The following is a 20917-nucleotide window of genomic DNA, read 5'->3' as shown; positions in this document are numbered from 1 at the left end:
GGCCAATCACTCACTAGAACGAGCCCGTTGTTGCTTGCAGCCTTGCCTTGGTGTGGGTAAGTAAGTATGCACACCATGATGCATTACTAGTACCAAACCATGACACTATGGATGTAAATTATGAGTGATTATTAGAGATTATCAAGAGCATTTTGCTAGATTTATTATGCAAAAAAGATGAAAATTAGGTTGAAACCAATTATGAGGTAGAGGATTAAGGCACAACTTTTCAATTTGAAGCCAAAAAATACAATTTTGAGTCAAAATTTTTTTCAGGCGATCACGATGATCAAGATTCCAAACTATTAATCTACCCTACAATTATTTTAACAATATTAATTTTACAATTCACTAAAAATCAATTGTAATTGATATCAATTCACTAAATGTCTCTCTCAATTTATTAACAAAGATTATCTTTTCCCAAAATAACAAAACAAAAATGGGATATTTTATTTTTTAGAAACAAAAGGCTTGCTTAAAAGAGTACGTGAAGTTCTAATAAACCAACAAGGTTCGTTCTTGTGGTGGTCATGAGTTCCCCATTTTCATAGCCATCAAACTAAACCAACCTCTAGTCCTCTATATACATTTTTAGTTCATACTAATTCCTGTTTAACTGCTGTTTAACTCAAAATTCATTCTACAATAAGGTCTTTCTCTCTCAATTTTTTGTATTCAATTCACCCTAATTTCTATTGATTTTGGTACTTTACTTCAATTTCAACAATTCCCAAGTTTTAATCTTGATATGTAAAGTAGTTTTATTGTTGGGTTTTGTTAGAATTGAAGTAATTTATCAAACCCATTTCCCCAATTTCATGTTTATATTTGTGGGTTTGAATTTTGTTGTTGAATTGTGATGCCCTTGTATCAATATTATTGTTTAGTTTATTGTTTTGTGATGGTTGAAACTTTGTTGACATTTATAGTTTTGCTGTGAGCTTTTTAACTCAGAAGCTCTGAAATTTACGTTGATATCGAGTCGAAAGGGTAAAAGATGGATTGGGAAAGGGATGAAGTGGGATTATAGTGATTTTGTTTTGGGTGTCTTGTGTTTTAAGCTGAGTGGCTTTGAATTAGTGTAATGCTATTGGTGCAATTGAACTTGGTTAAGTCGGCTTTTGGGTTGAAGTGTCCAGGTCTACTGCTCTTTCAATCTGCAGTTTTGTTTTCTGTGTGTTGTTTCTCGTTTTGGCTTCGCCTGTTGAATTCCTGTATTAGTTTCATGTTTATGTGTGATTTATGGTTTTGGAAATTGTTTAACCCTGAATATACTCATATAGGGCATATGTAAAAGGTTGACAATTAATCCTATTTGTTTTATTTGTTATTGCTCTTTTTTGCTTCTTTTGTTGTTTGCGGCACAACAACATTACCCCAATCCTTAAGGGCTCCCGCAAATGGGGGTGTAGGGGGTAGGGTGTGTGCAACCTTAATTTTGTAGTCATTCAGACAGTTACAAGATGGCCAGTAATGAAGTTTATGTCTGCAATTGCATAGAATGACTACAAATCTTCAGACTGTAAATACTGAAAATAGACTGTAAATGTTTTCGAAACTAAACTTCATCTCTACTGAAACTAGAATGACTGTATGTTTTGTTGTTATTTTGGTGCAAATTTTTGTTCAATATAAAGTGGCTGCGCTTCTTTCTCTTGTGAAGTAGTGGTCCTTCGATGCAGTTCTTGACGCAATTTTCATCTTGGGTCATTCGGAAACAGCCTCTTTGTGTTGCTAACACAAGGGTAAGACTGCGTACATCCGACCCCCCTTTACCCCGCAATTTGCGGGAGCCATTGAGGCACTGGGGTAATGTTGTTGTTGTAAGTTGTATTATGTGGCAACCAGCTAACTGCTATTGAGAATTTGAGATTACCACTGTTTCATAATTGTCAGCAATATATACCCAGATTAGCTCTACAAAAGCTTAGTTTGGAACAACATATTTTTCTTGCAATACCTTTTAAACATAATAGATAACCTTATCTTTTTGGTGGCATTATAGGTACGGGGTTTAGCTGTCAGTAGATAGACAGTATTCTGTTCATGGCTACTATTACGGGTCCTCTCACACCTCCTACGGCAGTTTCGTCATCGCTTTCATTAAGCTTCAGCAACCATGAAAGTCACATATCCGTCGTTAATATTATGAAAAGGAAAGGATCTCTCAGATGGAGCCGACAAAGGCGTAAATCCAGAGCCTTAACTCGTTCAGCTCTGGTGGAGGCTAATGCACGCTCGGGACCTTCTCTCAGTGAGAGGACGGATAGAAACAGCGGCAACATAAATGGTGTAATAAAATCAGAGAAGAAGTCAGCAGGAGAAGCGCCCGTTGCTGTTGTCAAATTTGGCCGAGATATGGCTGATGATATGCAAGCTGAGGCAAAGGCCATGGCCAGAGCTGTTGCTTGTTCTGTATACACCCCAGAGATGCTGGCAACTAAATATGGCTCACGTCCCATTAGGGTGCGCAAGAACTTTTTACTACCCTATCCCACTTATATCTTCCTCATTTGACTTAGGTGGTCAAACACTGTCAACTTTGACTAATGTCTTCTCATAATATACAACAATTACAACTTCTTAAAATTAGTAATACAAAAAGCTGTTTTGATAAATCAAATTATTTTTTTCCACATTATATCTCTTTATATACTTGGAGAAATTAAAGGTCGAAATTGACATTTGTTGACAACAAAAGTCAAATGAGGTAATAAATTAGGAGTGGAGGTAGTTTTTTTTTTGGCAAGAAGTATGTGGAACAATGTCACTAACGACTTGTCACTTGTGATAGGTTTTGCAAAGGACATCTGAAATATTAGTCGGCTTGGGTTCATTTGCTTTCAAACTCTGGCTGGACAAACAAAATGGCCAGCTTGACCTAAACAAGACCATGCGAGCAACTGAGTTGAGAAAAATTTTCACTTCTTTAGGACCCACTTTTGTCAAAATTGGTCAGGGTTTATCTACCAGGCCTGATATATGTCCCCCGGAGTATCTTGAGGAACTCTCTCAACTTCAGGTATCTCTGTCTTTTCATGTTTTAGGTTATTAACTTGCAATTTGCAATTTCCAAGTGCTTAGCAGTCAAATATTGCTGTACTGTATCCGACTCACTGGATTCATTAAAATATTGAATAGTGACCACCTGAAGGATAGACCCTAATCCTTGGTGTCCAAAAGTTTCAGCGTTAAGCTGTGAAACTTCAGCTTGGATTGAGTACAAAAATAAGAAAATTTACTGCAGTGTCCGCACTGAACAGAGCTGGTAGTGACGTTATATAAGCATGTGTCATGCAATTAACATTATCCCAGTATCTCAAAAGCTCCTGTTTAGGGTTAGGTAAAAGGGAGAGAGGGAAGGGAGGTTGTGTTCACATGTATGTCGTCCTTCCTGTGTTTTTTTAGCTTTTCTTAAATTGTTTTGAACATGTACTCTTATTACTTTCTATTGCTTAGGATGATTTGCCAACATTTTCAAATGCGGAGGCGTTCAAATGCATTGAGGGAGAGCTGGGATTCTCACTTGAAGATGTTTATTCAAACATATCTCCATATCCAATTGCAGCTGCTAGTTTGGGTCAGGTTTATAAAGCTCAGTTAAGGTATTCTGGTCAGACGGTTGCTGTCAAGGTGCAGAGGCCTGGGATTGAAGAGGCCATAGGTCTTGATTTTTACTTGATAAGGGGAATAGCACATCTGATAAATAAATATGTAGATATAATCACCAGTGATGTCGTTGCTCTAGTTGACGAATTTGGCAGAAGAGTATATCAAGAGCTTAACTATGTACAGGTAAAACTTCCTTCTTTGACAGAATTGTGTAATAGGATGCCGTTTATCTATTCCCAACCACATGCCATTAGCCTGCATCTTTAGAGAGGGCTAGGCCCCTGCAAATATGTGTACATGCTTAAACAATGTGTTGCTGATAGAGTTGCAGGAGGAAGTTTATAGCTTAATGGCTTGTTAGCTTGATTCTGAACAAGGTTTCCAGATTCACTCAAACCTATGTTACTCCGACTTGTTGACACAGTATTGGGTGTGACACGGTTTCAAGTGTCTGACGCTCCATTTTAAAAGTTTAACCGACACACAAATCCAGTCTAACAAGTGTATTGATCAATTCTTAGACACGATTACTACACGTTTTGTAAAATATTCAAACTAGTCATGCAAAAACTACCTCCTTTTTCTTTTAACCCGGTACTTGTTGTCTCACCCATGCCTTTCTCTTAACTTTTCTTCAAAGTTGTTTGTTTCTAATTTTCTATTAATTTTTCCGTCTTTTTTCCTTTTCTTTTCTAGCTCTACACCGTTGAAATTCAAAGGATCTTAGTTTAGTGTAGGCGTTGTCTCATTTTGGCGTGTCAGACACGTATTCTGTGTTACATTGCTCGCTAGACGTGTTAAGACATACGGCATGATAGCTAAGTGAAGCGTTGAAGTAAAATAGGCTCAAACCCCAAGGAATAGTGATATTAGTGAATCGGTTTAAGCGTATTCTATTATTGCGCATCAGATGTTACATAATTCATATCAAATTAGGCAATCATAATTCCGAATAAGCTTCTGAAAAGTTCGTAAAAAAGTTGGAACTCTGTTATAATGCTTTAAAAAAGAGTCTTCAATGGGTGTGAACTTGCGATGTATATCTTCTCAGTATTCTGGTTTTGAATTTGTGATATTATTTGTTTTATGATCTTTCTTTGGATTTGATTGTTAATTTATACAGGTATGTGCAGGAGGGTAAGAATGCGAGAAGATTTAAAAAGTTGTATACCGACAAGGCCGATGTTTTTGTTCCTGATATCTTCTGGGACTACACTAGTGCCAAAGTCTTGACCATGGAGTGGGTGAATGGCGTCAAGCTAAGTGAACAAGTTGCAATCGAGAGTCAGGGACTGTCGGTATTGGATCTTGTCAACACAGGTATCCAGTGTAGTCTCAGACAATTGCTTGAGTATGGATATTTTCATGCGGACCCTCATCCTGGCAATCTTTTGGCAACCCCTGATGGAAAGCTGGCATTTATTGACTTTGGAATGATGAGTGAAACACCAGAGGAAGCAAGATATGCTATTATTGGTCATGTTGTCCATTTGGTTAATCGTGATTATGAAGCTATGGCTCGTGATTATTATGCCCTTAAGTTCCTTTCTCCTGATGTTGATGTTTCCCCTATTGTACCTGCATTGCAAGGTTTCTTTGATGATGCTCTTAATTCAACCGTTAGTGAACTCAACTTCAAAACTCTTGTAGATGGTCTTGGGGCTGTTTTTTATCAGTATCCTTTCAATGGTAAGCTTCTCTCTGATCTATTTTAACTTTTAAACATCCGACATTCCCAATCCCCATTGGAGGTGTCATGAAATTCTTCAAGAATGCACCCTGCATCCCTTTCGTATCGTGTTCCCATTGGACTTTGATGGTCAAATGGTGTCAACTTTGATGGATGTTTTCTCTCAATATACTATAACTACAACTTTTAAAAATAAATAAAATAAAACTACTCGTCTGGAGATTGTAGTTTTAATAAACCAGAATTGACAAATTTTACATCATTGTTCAACTGGGAGTTTGGGACAATATAAATGCGATGAAGGGAATATGATTTTCAGACCCAGATTTTTTTATCTTATTGTTTATATGATGTGCATTATGTGTCTGATGGCTTTTCTTCCTCGACATTATTGCAGTACCTGCATACTATGCATTGATACTAAGATCCCTTACTGTGCTAGAAGGTTTAGCTCTCAACGCTGATCCTAATTTTAAAGTTCTAGCTGCTTCTTATCCATATTTTGCGAAGAGGCTTCTGACTGATCAGAATCCCTACCTGAGAGATGCTCTTATTGAGTTGCTATTCAAGGATGGAAAGTTCAGGTTATTGGCGTTTAACCTTTATGGAAAGTGATTTTGTAAATTGACTGTTTAAATCTCTTATGGCTTATGTTAGTGAAACTTGCACAGGTGGAATAGGCTCGAAAACTTACTTGTTCAGGGGAGCAAGGATAGGGATTTTTCTTCAAAAGATGCATTGCAGCCTGTTCTTAAGTTATTGCTGGGACCAGATGGTGAGCAATTAAGGGTATTAGTGATAAGAGAAACTGTTCGAGTTACAGAAGCTCTGATGTTGGGCTCCGCGATGGATGCATACAATGCATTACCTGAGTTTATGAGAACTTTTGTAACGTATGGCAGACCAACTGGACCATTAGCAATAAGTGATGCTGAACAGTTAAGTATGTTGGAACTTCGAGGACAAGTACTAAGGGTTTGGGGACTTCTGCAGTCCTCAAATAACTTTGACCCTTCTCTTCTACAACCTATATTACAGGTAACACCACCTTCATTTCAGTTATGTTTGCATTTATAAGTTTATGTTTGTAACAGCAGAAGGCTGTTACTTCCTTGTGGCAGCTGGCACCTCTAAGGGGTGTTGAGAACTCAGGTTCAGAAAATTTAGGGTGACTTTTAACTTGTTGCTTTTGTGATATCTAGTAACTTTAATATATCTATCTTACACATAAAATGTAGAAAAACAATCAATGTCTACACTGAAATAGGGAGTACATCTTCAGTGTTTATTTTTGCTTGTTGTCTAGTTATATTATATCTCAAATGTGCAATACAAACTATTATCAAAATGACTGTGGTGGTTGGCTGCTTTTATGAGGAGGTGAAGAAGGCGGGGGCACAGATGTACACTTATCTCCACTATGAATCATCAAATATCTTTATCTTAATCAGTGCTTTCTGTGATTCGTCCTTTGGTGGTTGAATTTGATGGTGATATACTAGATCTAGAAAATTGGGGTCAAATTTGACTATACAATGATAGGTAACGTCACAGTCTCAGACAAGTAGCTGGATGTGTTCGATGGAGGTGTTAGGTGAGTTGGTGGTGGTATAAGTTCTATACACATCACACTATATTTGTAACTGTGATGATTGAAGATTGATGTAACTGTCGCCAGATGTGCATTAGTTTCATTACATTCACTCATGTCTTAAGAGACTGAAGATTGATGTAACTGTCGCCAGATGTGAGAAATTGAGAATGATTAATATTAATTAGGTAGAGGGTGTATGCATAGGTAATCTTTTACTCTTGTAGTAATGTTTTAAGGTATTATCATCAGTTGGTTAGGTAACTGCTAAACTTTATTGTTGCAGATTCTTCAGCAAGGTGGAGCACGTGATCTCGGGGGCCGTGTTCTTAATGGAATAACTCAGCGCCTTGCAGCTCGTTTCCTGCAACAAATACTGCAGGTTCCTGCAACTTCTACAAGCTTACAAAGATAGAGCGGTTAACTCAGAATCATGAGGTTAGTTTGAGTCATTTTGCTTTATTCTATCATAATTCAAAATTAAAGAATAATGTATCTCTAACCCTGTTAAAAATGGAAAATAAAACATGTATTTGTACAAAATATGAAACTAACATAGCCATTTGTCTGAGGAATAACTGCTTGTGATTTTAGTATTCGTCGTATATGTGGGAAGGAAAACAATTAGCATGTTTTTGAGTCCTCTGTGTCTGAACTCACTTAAGCTATTTGTTCAATGTGAAAGTTTCTTGTCTGTTCCTCATGATTATTATTTTTTTCTTTGGTTTGATGGCATAATTATTATGGTCATTAGCATCTTGTGATCAAGGGTGACGATGCACATTAAAGCAGATAAGCTCTTGTTCTTTTGAATGACTGTCACTATACCGAGTCTAGCTACTGCTGTCATTCTTAACTTTCCGATGATCTTTAACCTCATACTCTAAATGCTGAACGCCAAGAATTTTAAGCAGGCATTAAGCTCTCAACTTACGTTGAGGTAGTTAATTTGGAATCTTAACATTGTTAATTGGCAATTGCCCTATACATCTTAGTACTGTAATAATTTAAGCTTCCTTGCGTCGATGCTAGGTATAGACTGTTCGAATTTTCAACATTGCTGATAACACCTTTCCTGGCTGATACTAACATATCATCTCTTTTATCCACCTAATACCCACTGTTGATTACGTGTCATGCCTTCTACTTAGAATTTCAGTCGTTCGACACTAGCTTTGGCTGTGTGATGTGATGCGTGTCGACGCGATATGACATTTCATTTTAGGCTAAAAACATGAAACGTTTTAAAAAAATGGCCTTTGAAACATAGACGTACCCATGTCAAATTGCAATGTTGAATCAATGGAAGTGGAAAGCTTGTAGAATAAATTCATTTTAAGTCAGTTGTCCTCAATGCAACAACAACATTACCCCAGTGCCTCAACAGTTCTCACAAATTGCGTTGGTAAGGGGGTTGGATGCTAGCAACATAAAGAAGATTTTTCCGAATGACCCAAGACGAAAATTGCGCTGAGAACTGCATCCAATGACTGATACACAATAAAAAGAAGCGCATCCATTTTACTGAACCCTTCTGCTTTATTCCGTCATTACATTGAGAATGATTTCCCAAAAATACAATTGGAAGATAAGAAATACCCCGAAACAGAAATTTGGGGTGATATTATGGAGTATGTGCGAATTGCTGTTTACTGTGCTTCCGTTGCTTGATTGCTACTTCTTTCTGAAAGTTTTTCATTCACAGATATGCCTACTTGGTCGATACCACGCCAATTTAGGGATTCACTTTGTTGAAGCAAGAAATATGGAGTCCACAATATGACCATACGATAGTAAGTTCTGAATTCCTAGACAAAATTTACCCTTCTCTCTTATCTTCTTTTACTTGCGACAACATTGAATGTTTTATCCTTTGTATACGGTTCGACTAATACACTGTGTGTTAATTTGGCAGCATGATTATGTTTTCAGAAGCAGTGAAGATTTTTTCCACATTTGGAGGCAAAAAAACGTTGGCAATATAGTTTGTAAATTTGCTGTAAATTTGATGTCATTCAAAAGCATTTAATAGGTAAAAGAGTAAATTCTTTTTTTTTTTTTTGAAATCCCAAGAGTGGGTTACTCATTCATTAATATCAGAGTTAACCAAGGATTGAGCCATACAAGGTAAATCTCCGGCCCAACTATTCCTACCATAATGCATCGAACCCCAGTGAGCTAGTTTGTGCGCTACTCTATTGTACTTTCGACTAACAAAACTCCAAGAAATGCAAACAAAAGAGTTATAAAAACGATAAATATCATGCAAAACTAAATGGAAATCACTCCGTCCAGTCTCCTTCGTCTTCAACACATCAACCAAGCTTTTGCAATCGCTTTCCACCACTATGTTCGTACGGCCTCTTCGTCTCGCCTCTTGCATACTCATCAGGACCGCTTCAGCTTCGGCCACCCGTGGCTCCATAGTACTCCTCCGTCTCTCCGACAGTCCCCACAGCACCTGACCCTCACTCCCTCGACAGACCGCACCAAACCCCGCTCCCCATCCCTCCTTCACTCCCGCATCCACATTCACTTTTACCCAACCCTCGTTTGGCTTACTCCATCCCGTCATCGTAGTCATTGAGCTTGTTCGAGTTCCCTGATCGTTCTCCACCTCTCGTATCTCTCGCTGCAAATTTTCAACTCTTTTCGCCATATTATTTGCATCCACTCTAGCTTGCTCGAAGACCCACTTGTTTCTCGCCTCCCAAATCGCCCAACCCCCCCATGATAAAGGAATCAATCTCGCCTTCCTCCATCTCCCTCCACACATCCTCCACCCACTCCCTCACCCGCTCAGCCCCAGAATTCACCTTCACCTCAAGACCCATCTTATCCCATAACCCACCCGTCCACCCACACCCCATCGCGAGATGGAAACAAGTCTCCAACTCGCTGCAGCAGACCGGACAAATAGCATCCACCGAATGTATACGAGTTGCAAGGTTCCTTTTAGTCGTGATACCTTCATTGCATAATTGCCAAAAGAAAACTTTCATCTTGGGTAAAACATTTGCTTTCCATATCCGGTTCCAAACCTTTCTCTCCTTCATTCTACTCGACGAGCCAACGTCCTCCTCTCCTCTGTTGGTTATTGCTTGATAGGCCGATTTCACAGAGTATTCACCGTCCTTTTCCAATTCCCATGTCCATGAGTCGTTCGGTTTTGATGGGCTAATCCGAATGTTGAGGATTCGATCATGTTTAAAAGGGAGAAACAATTCACGCACCTTGCTAGTATTCCAGCCGTGGCCATCAGCACTCCATAGCTCAGCTACAACCATCTCCGTACCCATATCGTTCCTAGGTGAGAGCACCCTTCGTGTTTGTGTCCCAGAAATCCACGGATCCACCCATACCCTAGTACTCATACCGTCTCCAATCCTCCTTCGAATCCCCAATCGGAGGACCTCCCGAGCTTCCCATATGCCCCTCCATGTATAACTTGGATGGACCCCAAGTTCAGCCGACATGAAAGCGCCATTACAAAAATATTCCCCTCCCAATACACGAGCCATGAGACACGAACGATTTGTGAGAAGCCTCCATGCCTGCTTACCCAATAGTGCCATATTAAATTGATGGAAATCCCGAAAACCCAAGTCCCCATAGCATTTCGGTTTGCATAATTTCGACCAAGCTATCCACGGTATTTTTCCTTTCCCATTAGCTGAACCCCGCCAGAACCGAGAGACCAAAGAACGTAGTTCGTCACAAAAATTTGCCGGCAGTTTGAAGACGCTCATCGCATAGGTCGGGATTGATTGGGCCACCGCCTTTATCAATAATTCCCTTCCCGCCTTCGAAAATAACTGACCTCGCCACCCTTGTAACTTCTTACATAATTTGTCCCTAATAACTTCGGCCACAACCTTTCTAGAATGACTCACCATAGTAGGGAGTCCCAAATATCGTTCCTGTACCTCCACTACCTGGATGCCGAGACAATTTGCCACCCCTTGCCTATCACTCTCCCGCGTGCCTCGACTAAAGGATACCGTGGTCTTATCAAAATTCACCATTTGACCCGATGCCCACTTATAGTCCGAAAGGATGCTCTTAACATGGTTCGCTTCAGTGATATTAGCTTTGACAAAGAAAATACTATCATCTGCAAAAAACAAATGAGACACGGTCGGGGCAGCCGGTGCAACACGTAAAACATGAATGGAACCCCGTTCAGCTGCTTTTCTTATCAACTACGATAACACCTCCGCACACAAAATGAACAAATAGGGAGAAAGGGGGTCCCCTTGACGCAAACCCCGCTCCGGCCTAAAGACTTCAGTGGGCTGCCCATTAACCATGACCGAAAAAGAAACCGATGAGACACAGGCCATCACTCTATCCACCCACCTAAACTCGAAACCCATCCTCCTAAGCACCCTCTCGAGAAAAATCCACTCCACCCTATCATAGGCTTTCGACATATCTAGCTTGATTGCCATGTGACCATTTTTATTTTTGGAATTTTTCATATGGTGAAAAAGCTCAAAAGCAACTAGAATATTATCGGTTATAAGTCTCCCCGGGGTAAAAGCGCTTTGGTTCTCAGAAACAATTTCCCCTAAGAATAGTTTAAGCCGATTAGCAAGAACTTTTGACACCAATTTATATATTACATTACACAAGCTAATAGGTCGAAATTCAGTCATTTTGTCCGGGGCTTTCTTCTTGGGTATAAGCACAATATGCGTAAAATTCCATCCATCAGGAATAGCTCCACCTCTCAATATACGTAAAACATATTGAACAATAGTCTTACCAACAATGTGCCAGTAGGTTTGGTAAAATAAGCCGTTCATACCATCCGGTCCCGGTGCCTTGAGAGGATGTATCTGATTCAAAGCCATCTCGATCTCTTCGATGGTATACTCGTTGCGCAGAATATTATTCAAGGAATTAGTAACTCTGCCTTCAATCCCATCCAAGAGGTGCTCAAAATCCCTAGGGTGCCCTGTTTTAAATAGCTGCATGAAATAATCCCGAGCAATTCCCGAGATAGCTTCGAACCCGACATGCTCTCTGTAACATTCCGTTTTGATGGTTACCCAATACTCGACCGAGTAATCCTTCTGCGACAATTGAGTTTGCTTCTGAGTCGAAAACTCGACCGAGTAATATAGTTACTCGACCGAGTACCTTGTACTCGACCTAGTATGTTATGTACTCGACTGAGTACCTCATTGGGCGGCCACTTTGAGTCGGTGGTTATGTTCTTACTTTTGTTTTGAGTCGGTGGCTATGTTCTTACTTTTGTTTTGAGCCGGTGGCTATGTTTTTACATTGTTTTGAGTCGTAGGGTATATACACATGTATGTTTTGAGTCTTAACGCATTCTTTTATATGTGAGACGGTCTTGATACGTAAGTTACCGGAAGTTATGACATGGAGAATGACGGCTTATGAGGGACATGTGTTGGGTAAGGAAGACATGTGTTAATGTGGTTGTGAAGGATAGTGGAAAAAGAAAAGGGAAGAATGATGAGCTAATCGAGGTAAAGAGCATGTTTTGTGAGATATGACGAGTGATATAGTCGTGTGTTGAGTAGTATAAAAGTAAGTGTATATGGGCAAGGGTGATGTAAGTGTAAAGAAGCATGAGAATGAAAGATTGAGATAAGGGATACGAATAGTGGCATATTTGGATGTGTAAGGATTTATGGAGGAAGACAGCTAGGATAGAGTTGCTTAAGGATATATGTAATGGAAGGTTGTTGTAAGAAGATAGGAAAGAGAGGTATGTAGTGAACTTAAAGGAAGTTATGTCGCGATGTGGATTTGTAGATAGTGGCTAAGTTTGGGAAGTTGGAATATCAAGGGGTGAGCCCAGTGTGTAATTCTTTGGACAAACGGTATGAAGTGAATTTTGGTTTCTAGAGATGCGAAAGGGAGATACGACTAATTGAAGAGTAACTGTTAGTGCGTGGACTTGATGGTGACAAGGGTGAGTGTGAAGCAAGATGAGAGATGATAAATGATAAGGAGAATGATAAGATATTGATATGAATTAATGGAATTAGAGTTGTGGAGCTATGGAAAATAAACAAATGACTAAAGAGTTAGGTAGAAAGAGAAAGGAGATGACTTATTAATTGGCATTATTGTGTAAAAGGAGGGTGTAGACACCTCGTTTCTGCACCTCCCGCAAACCACCCGGTGATGATTGGGCCGCATGTTTGATTCGCGGAACGATTTGTGACAGTCCGTAAGATTATCGTCAAGTGATTGCTCAAATATTAATGTCTACCTCTTAGTTGTCATCTACGTCCTGATACGGTCGTTTTGGCAGTAATTAGAGTACATTCGGAGTCCGGGTCAAAAACCGTCTCCATTTTCTGATAGCTGTTAAATCCCGAGTCAGAATGTTCTGGAATGTTCCGGATATTTCTATTCCATATTTCACAAATTTTATCTTTTGGCAAATAATATCCCGTAAATTTCAAAAGATAATCGAATTATTTCCGTCCTACCATAACTCAAACGCGGAAATCTTTCTTCAGCAGGAGGAAACCTCCTGGGAACAGACGCAGCAGGTGCTGCGCCTCTTCCAAGAGACGCAGTGACTGCTGCGCCTCTTCCCAGGCCCTTCTTTGCATGATTTACGTATCTTTTTTATATCTTTCCGAGATTCACTTCCAAAGAGTCTCCGAAACCCTATTCCTTCACGTGATTAGTATAAATAGGAGCTTTCGTTCCTCATATTTCTCACGCGAGTGTCCGCCCTTCTCTTCTCCCTTTGCATTCTAGACTTCGTTCTTACTAATTGGCGCCTACGTGCTTGGACTTCCGACCACGTAAGCTCGGATCTTTCCGGGTACCAGCCTTTCCGTTGCATGACCGACCAATTTGACCAACTACACTCAATCAATCTTAATTAATCAATCGTTTTCCTCTTACGAGGGCACTCTTTCCTTGCATTCGCGTCGAGCATTCACTAGTCGATTCTTAGTTCATCTCGTTCCGTCAACATGTAAGTCTGAGGGTGTAATCCTTATTTATTTATTGTATTTTATTCATTATATCATTCATGTAAGATTTACGTCGAAAATACCTCATTAAAACCGATTTCTAAAACCGTCTTTAAAACCTGTTTTTGCGGATTCCCGATGAAGACGAGACGTCGAGAAAAGACGCAAAGCAATCGCTGCGCCTCTTGAAGGAGCGCGATTCTGCTGCGCCTCTTCGTGAGGCTGCCATGCTTCTGCTTCTTTTCTTCTTCTTAAATCCTCTGTTATTCCGTCTTTCTTATTTGTTTTCGTATGTTTGTCTTTAATCCTCTCACATGATAGTTCAATAATTCACATGTATATAATTTATTCATCATTAATATGTTTTAATCATCATAAATCCGACCTTAAATCCTAAATAATCCATATTTACGGGTTTTCGTCATTAAATTCAAACCCGGATTTTAGAGATTCAATTCGTTCATATTGAGTTTAAAATTCGTCATTGATATAGTTTTCATCTGTTTATCCATTAATTCGTCATTAATTTGTCATTAATTCGTCATGTTTAGTTTGTTCCATTCACCGATGTCACTAATTAATCATTCATTAACATCGTCCCTTCACATAATTAATCCGTTTAATTCCGTCTCATTCATGTTTTACTGTTTTTATGACCATCATTCACATGTAATTAATGCATTAAATCACTTTCATCCGAGTCAATTATCTAATCAATCCTTAAAATTAACAATTAACCTTAACGATTTGCAGTTCCGGCTTCTGGCCCGAGAACTCACCCTTAAATGAAACGCAAAAGAATGCCGCCTCTTCCGAGGGCGCGATCTGCGCGCTGTTCGAGATGATTTACGTCCCGAACTCCGTTTCTGCCTTGACCTAGTTTAATTGGCTTATGTATTAATTAACTAATATTCGTAGTATCACTTCTGTTCTGTTCGTATTTTATTCTTTTATTCCTTTTTCTCAAATCATCCGTTTTAGCGGTATTTTCGACATAAATCGCCCTATCCAATGTAATTATCGTAATTTTCTTTATTGTATTTATCATTATTTCTTGTATTATTTGTATGTTTCTCACATGTAAATCAACTTAAATCCTACTTCGACCCAATTATGTGCTAATTAATTGTTCACCGACTTAGTTAAATCTTCACATGCTAGGATTAATCTATGGATGTTGCATTGCATGCATATAGCCGACGATATATCGAGTACGAATAACTTCCCTAATCATTAGTAGAGGCCGCTATCGAGGCGGGCGGGATTAGGTGTTCGATCAAAAGAGCTTCCTAATACGTACCCTCACCCCTTACTCCAGATCTCCGTGAGCACCCGTGTTCATTGGCATCCACGAGAGTCATTCTAGACATAGAATGCTAAGGGTAACGATTGCTTAGTGTTCATGTCACTACTTTGTGTCTTGACATGACACGAGGTATTCGAACGGTTCCAATTTCCCATAAAAATTGGTGGCGACTCCTTACAAAATGCAAACGCTTGTTCCCCGTTTCTCACCAAGCGCCCCCGTGGGCGGCCCGCTGTCCACAGTTTGGCGACTCCGCTGGGGACAATACACTTACGTGTAGCAAGGGTGAAACTTGAACAAGGTTAGGGAATAAGTTTGTACAAGACAATTGTCGGTTTTCATAACTCGGTCTTCCTAGACCGTTTATTCGGCCTTCCTAGGCCCAACCCAACCCATTCGACCAATCGTCCCGTCTAAACGGTCCTAATTCTTATTTGGGCTTAAAGATGGATAGCGATTGACGTCATCCATACCATGATGCTTACTCTTGTTTGTATCAAGGGCCTTCACTACTTGAGGAAATGGACTAGGAATCGGCCTTACTCTTGTTCGGCACGAGCCTCTCCACAGACTTCGGGTTTGATGGTTCGGTATGGCAACCCACCCTTTAAACCAAAACCCTTTTAAATGCACTCAGCATCCCGTTATAATGCTTGTATAAATGTGTAAATCTTACGTGATCGCCACTTCTAAACAAAACCATGACGAATTTTCAAAAAAATAAAAATCCTTATTTTTAAGCAAAATTTCGAAAAAAAAGTAGGCCTTTAATTAGCGCAAAATCCGGTCAAAACTCTGTCCGTTTGTCAAGTCAAAATTCGGGCCACAAGCCCATTTCAAAACCTCACTTCGAGTCCACTCCTGCAACTACACTACAGTTGACTAGGAACACATTTTCAAAGACCTTGTCTTTCTTCAAAACTCACTCAACACAAGTGGCACACACCCACTTCACGAGTCAAAGCTTTTCCTCTTTTAGCAAGTGTGATAGAATGGTCGATCGTGTTTTGATTAAGTCGCCGATCTCTTATCCGATTTCCAAGATGCCTGGTCAAGTGATGAAACGAACCTCCAGCAAATTCAAGAAAGTAATGATCGAATCCTGGCCGCGATAGCCCAAATGCAAATCACTCAAGAACAAACCTATGACCGCCTTGAGCTTATCGAAGGCCGTATCTTTGATGTAGAGGGAAAGCTACCTCCCCCTAAAGGTGGAGTGCTACAATTTTCCGATGACGAGTCTAAAGATGAGAATCCTGTCCTAGGAACAACCGCAGCTGAGAAAAGACTCCAATACCTAGAGGAGCAATTGATGTACCTTAAGGGGGATGACATTTACAGGGAGAACAATCGTAAGTATGAAGCCGTCAATTCCAAATTGCCCACTAACTTTAGCATGATGGATATCCCTAAGTTTAAAGGACATGAGAACCCTTTGAACCACATCCGCGCCTTCAAGGACTACATGTCTATCAAAGGCATCAAACCCGAGATGTTCTTAAGGATCTTTCCTTCATCTCTTGACACCATCCCAAAGCAATGGTTCTACACTTTAGATCACAAAAAGGTCGCTACTTGGGAGGACGCCGCAATCGAGTTCTCGAAACAATACGCGGATAATGCCGAGATCCAAGTCAACATGCGCACTCTAGAGGTTCTTACCCAAAATGACAAATAAGGATTCACCGACTTTCTAAGTAGGTGGAGGAAGACTAGTACCCAACTAGTTGAACGCCCGGATGAGGCCACTCTTGTGGAAAAGTTTGTGGACAATCTCAAGCCCATATATGCCAACCATTTGAGATATCAAAACATCAAGACCTTCAAGGACTTAACTGTACTAGGGACACGAATTGAAGACGACATCCGTAAAGGACTCTTGTCCAAAACGGTAGGTCGAGGATATCAAGGGTCCACAAGTCGTTCATACGGCTCTACTAGCAAGACCGACGAAGTTAACCTTCTCGAGCCATCCAAGAAAACTAGCCCACCAAGGAAGTTCACAAACCTTGGAGATACGTACTCCAACGCTCTAAAAAGACTAATGAAGCAAGGTAAACTCCAACCCATTGGGCCTACTCCCGAACCGAAAGGAAGTCCAAATTCGGGATGAAAATTCCTCTTGAATACCATAGGGGCAAGGGGCACGACACGGAAAAATGCTACAAGTTGAAACACGTGCTTCAGGATATGATTGAAGATGGTCGACTTCCAATTCCACCAGGAGGTAAGCCCAACAACACTCAGAATCCTCTTGGAGTTCTAGTGATTACAAGTGACGAATCTACCTTAGATTGCTCACATCTCATTTCTCCCACCGAAAATGAAATTCATGCAATTGAGAAAGAAAGACTCTACTCTACCATCTCCCCTACCATTTCCGACTTCATCACATGGGCAAGGAGTGTGGATAGACAAGTGTGGGAACTAGAAAACATGGTAACAACCTTACGCGATCCCAAGGCAACGCCTAAAGAACGCGTACCATTGACCTTCTCTCAAAATGCCACTATGCAAGAAGTAGTCGCCGTGGTCGATAAGCTAGTCGATCAAATCATACAACTAGAAAGTGACATCATGAGGATAAAGGAACTAGCTGCAATCAATGGAGTTTGGGCCGATGACGATGAAGACGAATATCTCATTGAAAACTCCTTGGTCAAGGAAATAGTCCAAAATGGTGAAGACCAAGATGTGGATCACCTAACTCGTTCGGGTCGCCCATATCAAAGCACCGCTCAAAACGGTCCAACCAACGTCATCACACCAAATGACAACGAAGACGACCCCACTGATCATTTGCTCAAGCAATTACAGAAAACCAAGGCTGATCTTTCAGTCTGGCAACTAGTGGCAAGCTCATTTCCGCATCGCCAAGCTTTACTGCAAGCTTTGGCCAAATTGAATGTAGCGCATAACTCTACTCCCGAAGATGTAGTCAACTTGGTCTTCCAAGAATCACCGAAGCTAAGTAATCCTATTACTTTCTCAGATGAAGACTTGCCACCTTTTGGCGCTAGTCACAACCTTGCTTTATACATCACCGTCATTTGTCTAAAGAAGAATGTGCCAATGACTTTGGTAGATGATGGCTCATGATCAACGTCATACCCCTCAAAACGGCATATAAACTAGGCATGAAAGAGTCAGATTGGACTCCCACCAATCAAGGTGTACGTGCATATGACGGTACACGACGAAAAGTGGTTGGACTTGCTAACCTAACCATAGCCACGGGACCAATCGAGCGAAAAGTCAACTTCCAAATAGTGGACATCGAAGCTTCATTCAACATACTTCTAGGAAGGCCTTGGATTCACGCTTCCAAAGCGGTAACATCCACCCTTCACCAAAAGATCAAGATCCCACTCAATGGCAAAGTTGTGACGATCACTTCGTCGCCTATCAAGGCAATAATTGAGAAGCAATCAAACAATCAAGTCCTTGCGGATCCCATATACGAACTTGGGGGCTTCCAAAGTGTGAATGTCATAGAAAGTGAGTTGGCACCTTTATACTATAATCCCTACTCTAACTTGGTGGTCAACCACATACTCAAGAATCAGGGATACTTCCCTGGAATGCCTTTAAACCCAGTTCGGAAGAACACCTTTGCACCATACAAGAAAGGCAACTCGACGAGGATACCACTTGGGCTAGGATACAAACCCACAGCTGAAGAAGTTCTCGAAATGCTCGCTCAAGTCCAAAATCGCAAGTACATAGGAGTCCAAATGAGGCCATATCTCCCCACCTTAAATGGATACTTCGTTCAAGAAGGAAGTTCAGAACTCTTTCACGGATTTCCCGAACCTTGGCATTATCTTGAGAGGAAGTTAGCCGGAATCGAGATATTTCACGATTGCTACTTCATTCCTCCCGAAACGGTTCCTACCGTCAAAACCCGTCAAGCACCTTGCTTCGACGAACAAGCCGTTAGTCTATTATTTGGAGGGGACCGATTCATCGAGGGCGCGCGGATGAGATCATTACTATGATACTTCAGGACGATCGCTTCAACCCCACCGCATTGATCACAGAAATCGACACAAAGCAGCAGAAAGGATGGAGAAAATCTATCAAATGGACCAACAACCAAGGAAGGCTCTTCAAGCTCACTACTGGAGAAGGAGAGATGTTCAAAGGAGAACCAGAAGACGACGAGTTCGAGTCGGAGTCGGAATCAGAGTCAGAGTCGGAGTCTAGAGAAGTCATAAGAGAGTCTACTCCTGCTGTCATCCCCACTCCCTTCGTTTCTCCTAGCCTAGCATCGAGTAGTCACGGTAGTTCGGGAATGCCCCACCATCGTTCCTTTACCGCCACCGACCATGGATCGGTTGGCTTCTTTGTTTCAACTTTACTCAAATCTTAATATGAATAAATCGAGTTACGCTTACTCTCTGTGTTCTTTCGAGTGCAATTCTGTTTATGATGATACTGAGGATGACCAAGACCCAGACTTAACCGAAATACCTCCCTACGTAGCCAAAGAAATATTACAGGAAGGGGAAGGGGGACCAGTAATAGAGGATACCGAACCCATCAACGTAGGAACCGAATTAGAGCCCAAAGAACTTAGGATAGGGACTACCTTGAGCTCTACCGAAAGGGCCGATTTCATAGACCTCCTAAATGAATTCAAAGACGTTTTCGCTTGGTCCTACAAAGACATGCCGAGGATCGACGGGATATCGCCGAACATAGGATTCCGATTAAGCTGGGTTTCAAACCTGTAAAACAGAAGCTTCGACGAATGAGAACAGAATGGGCTCTAAAGATTAAGGAAGAAGTTGATAAGCAATTCAAAGCCGGGTTCATCAAAGTTTCCGAGTACTCTGACTGGGTAGCTAACATAGTACCCGTACCCAAAAAGGATGGGAGAATCCGTGTTTGTGTTGACTTCAGGGACTTAAACAAAGCGAGTCCGAAAGATGACTTCCCTCTACCTCACATTGACATATTGGTGGACAACACTGCAGACCACGCATTACTATCCTTCATGGATGGATATGCGGGTTATAACCAAATCAAGATGGCCATGGAAGATATGCACAAAACCGCATTCGTCACCCAATGGGGAACATATTGCTATACAGTAATGCCATTCGGATTGATCAACGCCGGAGCTACATACCAACGCACCGCAACTACACTCCTACATGACATGATGCACAAAGAAGTGGAGGTATATGTAGATGACATGATCGTCAAATCCAAGGAAAGAGAGGGACACATTGCAAACCTTCGCAAGTTCTTCGCAAGGCTACGAAAGTACAACATGAGACTCAATCCTCAGAAATGCACATTTGGGGTAACATCCGGAAAACTCCTGGGATATGTCGTTAGCCAACGCGGTATAGAAATAGATCCCTCGAAAATCAAAGCTCTAATCGAAATGCCACAACCTCAAACAGAAAAAGAAGTCAGAGGATTCCTGGGAAAGGTACAATATATAAGCCGATTCATATCAAAGCTTATTGCGAGCCTATCTTCAAGAAACTCAAGAAAACAGACCACACCATGTGGGATGATGATTGTCAAAAGGCGTTTGACCGAATCAAGGAGATATTGGCTAAACCACCAGTGCTCATGCCGCCACAACGAGATCAACCTCTTGGTTTATGTCTCACAGTAACTGAAACTGCCATGGGTGATATGCTGGCTCAAACCGTAGGAAGTGAAGAAAGAGCTATTTACTATCTAAGTAAGAAGTTCTTAGAATATGAGTGCAAGTACTCACA

At 40.8% G+C, this 20917-nt stretch overlaps 1 protein-coding gene across 2 annotated transcripts in view; it reads left to right on the top strand.

The window, feature by feature from the left end:
- Window positions 1-492: 492 nt before the first annotated feature.
- LOC141592644 (protein ACTIVITY OF BC1 COMPLEX KINASE 3, chloroplastic) overlaps window positions 493-20917 on the top strand; it is a 37120-nt gene continuing 16695 nt past the window's right edge. Inside the window, exons 1-10 of one of the 2 annotated variants that reach the window (XM_074413382.1) lie at window positions 493-653; window positions 2009-2469; window positions 2798-3025; window positions 3463-3798; window positions 4749-5304; window positions 5703-5889; window positions 5977-6343; window positions 7183-7334; window positions 8602-8689; window positions 8812-8936. In XM_074413382.1, the coding sequence (XP_074269483.1) occupies window positions 2050-2469; window positions 2798-3025; window positions 3463-3798; window positions 4749-5304; window positions 5703-5889; window positions 5977-6343; window positions 7183-7311 (2223 nt within the window). In that variant the 5' untranslated portion in view covers window positions 493-653; window positions 2009-2049 and the 3' untranslated portion in view covers window positions 7312-7334; window positions 8602-8689; window positions 8812-8936. Of the gene's footprint in view, window positions 654-2008; window positions 2470-2797; window positions 3026-3462; window positions 3799-4748; window positions 5305-5702; window positions 5890-5976; window positions 6344-7182; window positions 7335-8601; window positions 8690-8811; window positions 8956-20917 lie in introns of those variants that run through there. The other variant, XM_074413381.1, reaches the window with a different exon arrangement.

This window comes from Silene latifolia, chromosome 7, assembly GCF_048544455.1.
Source record: "Silene latifolia isolate original U9 population chromosome 7, ASM4854445v1, whole genome shotgun sequence".
NCBI lineage: Eukaryota > Viridiplantae > Streptophyta > Magnoliopsida > Caryophyllales > Caryophyllaceae > Silene > Silene latifolia.
This window is presented reverse-complemented; position numbering and strand designations above follow the sequence as displayed.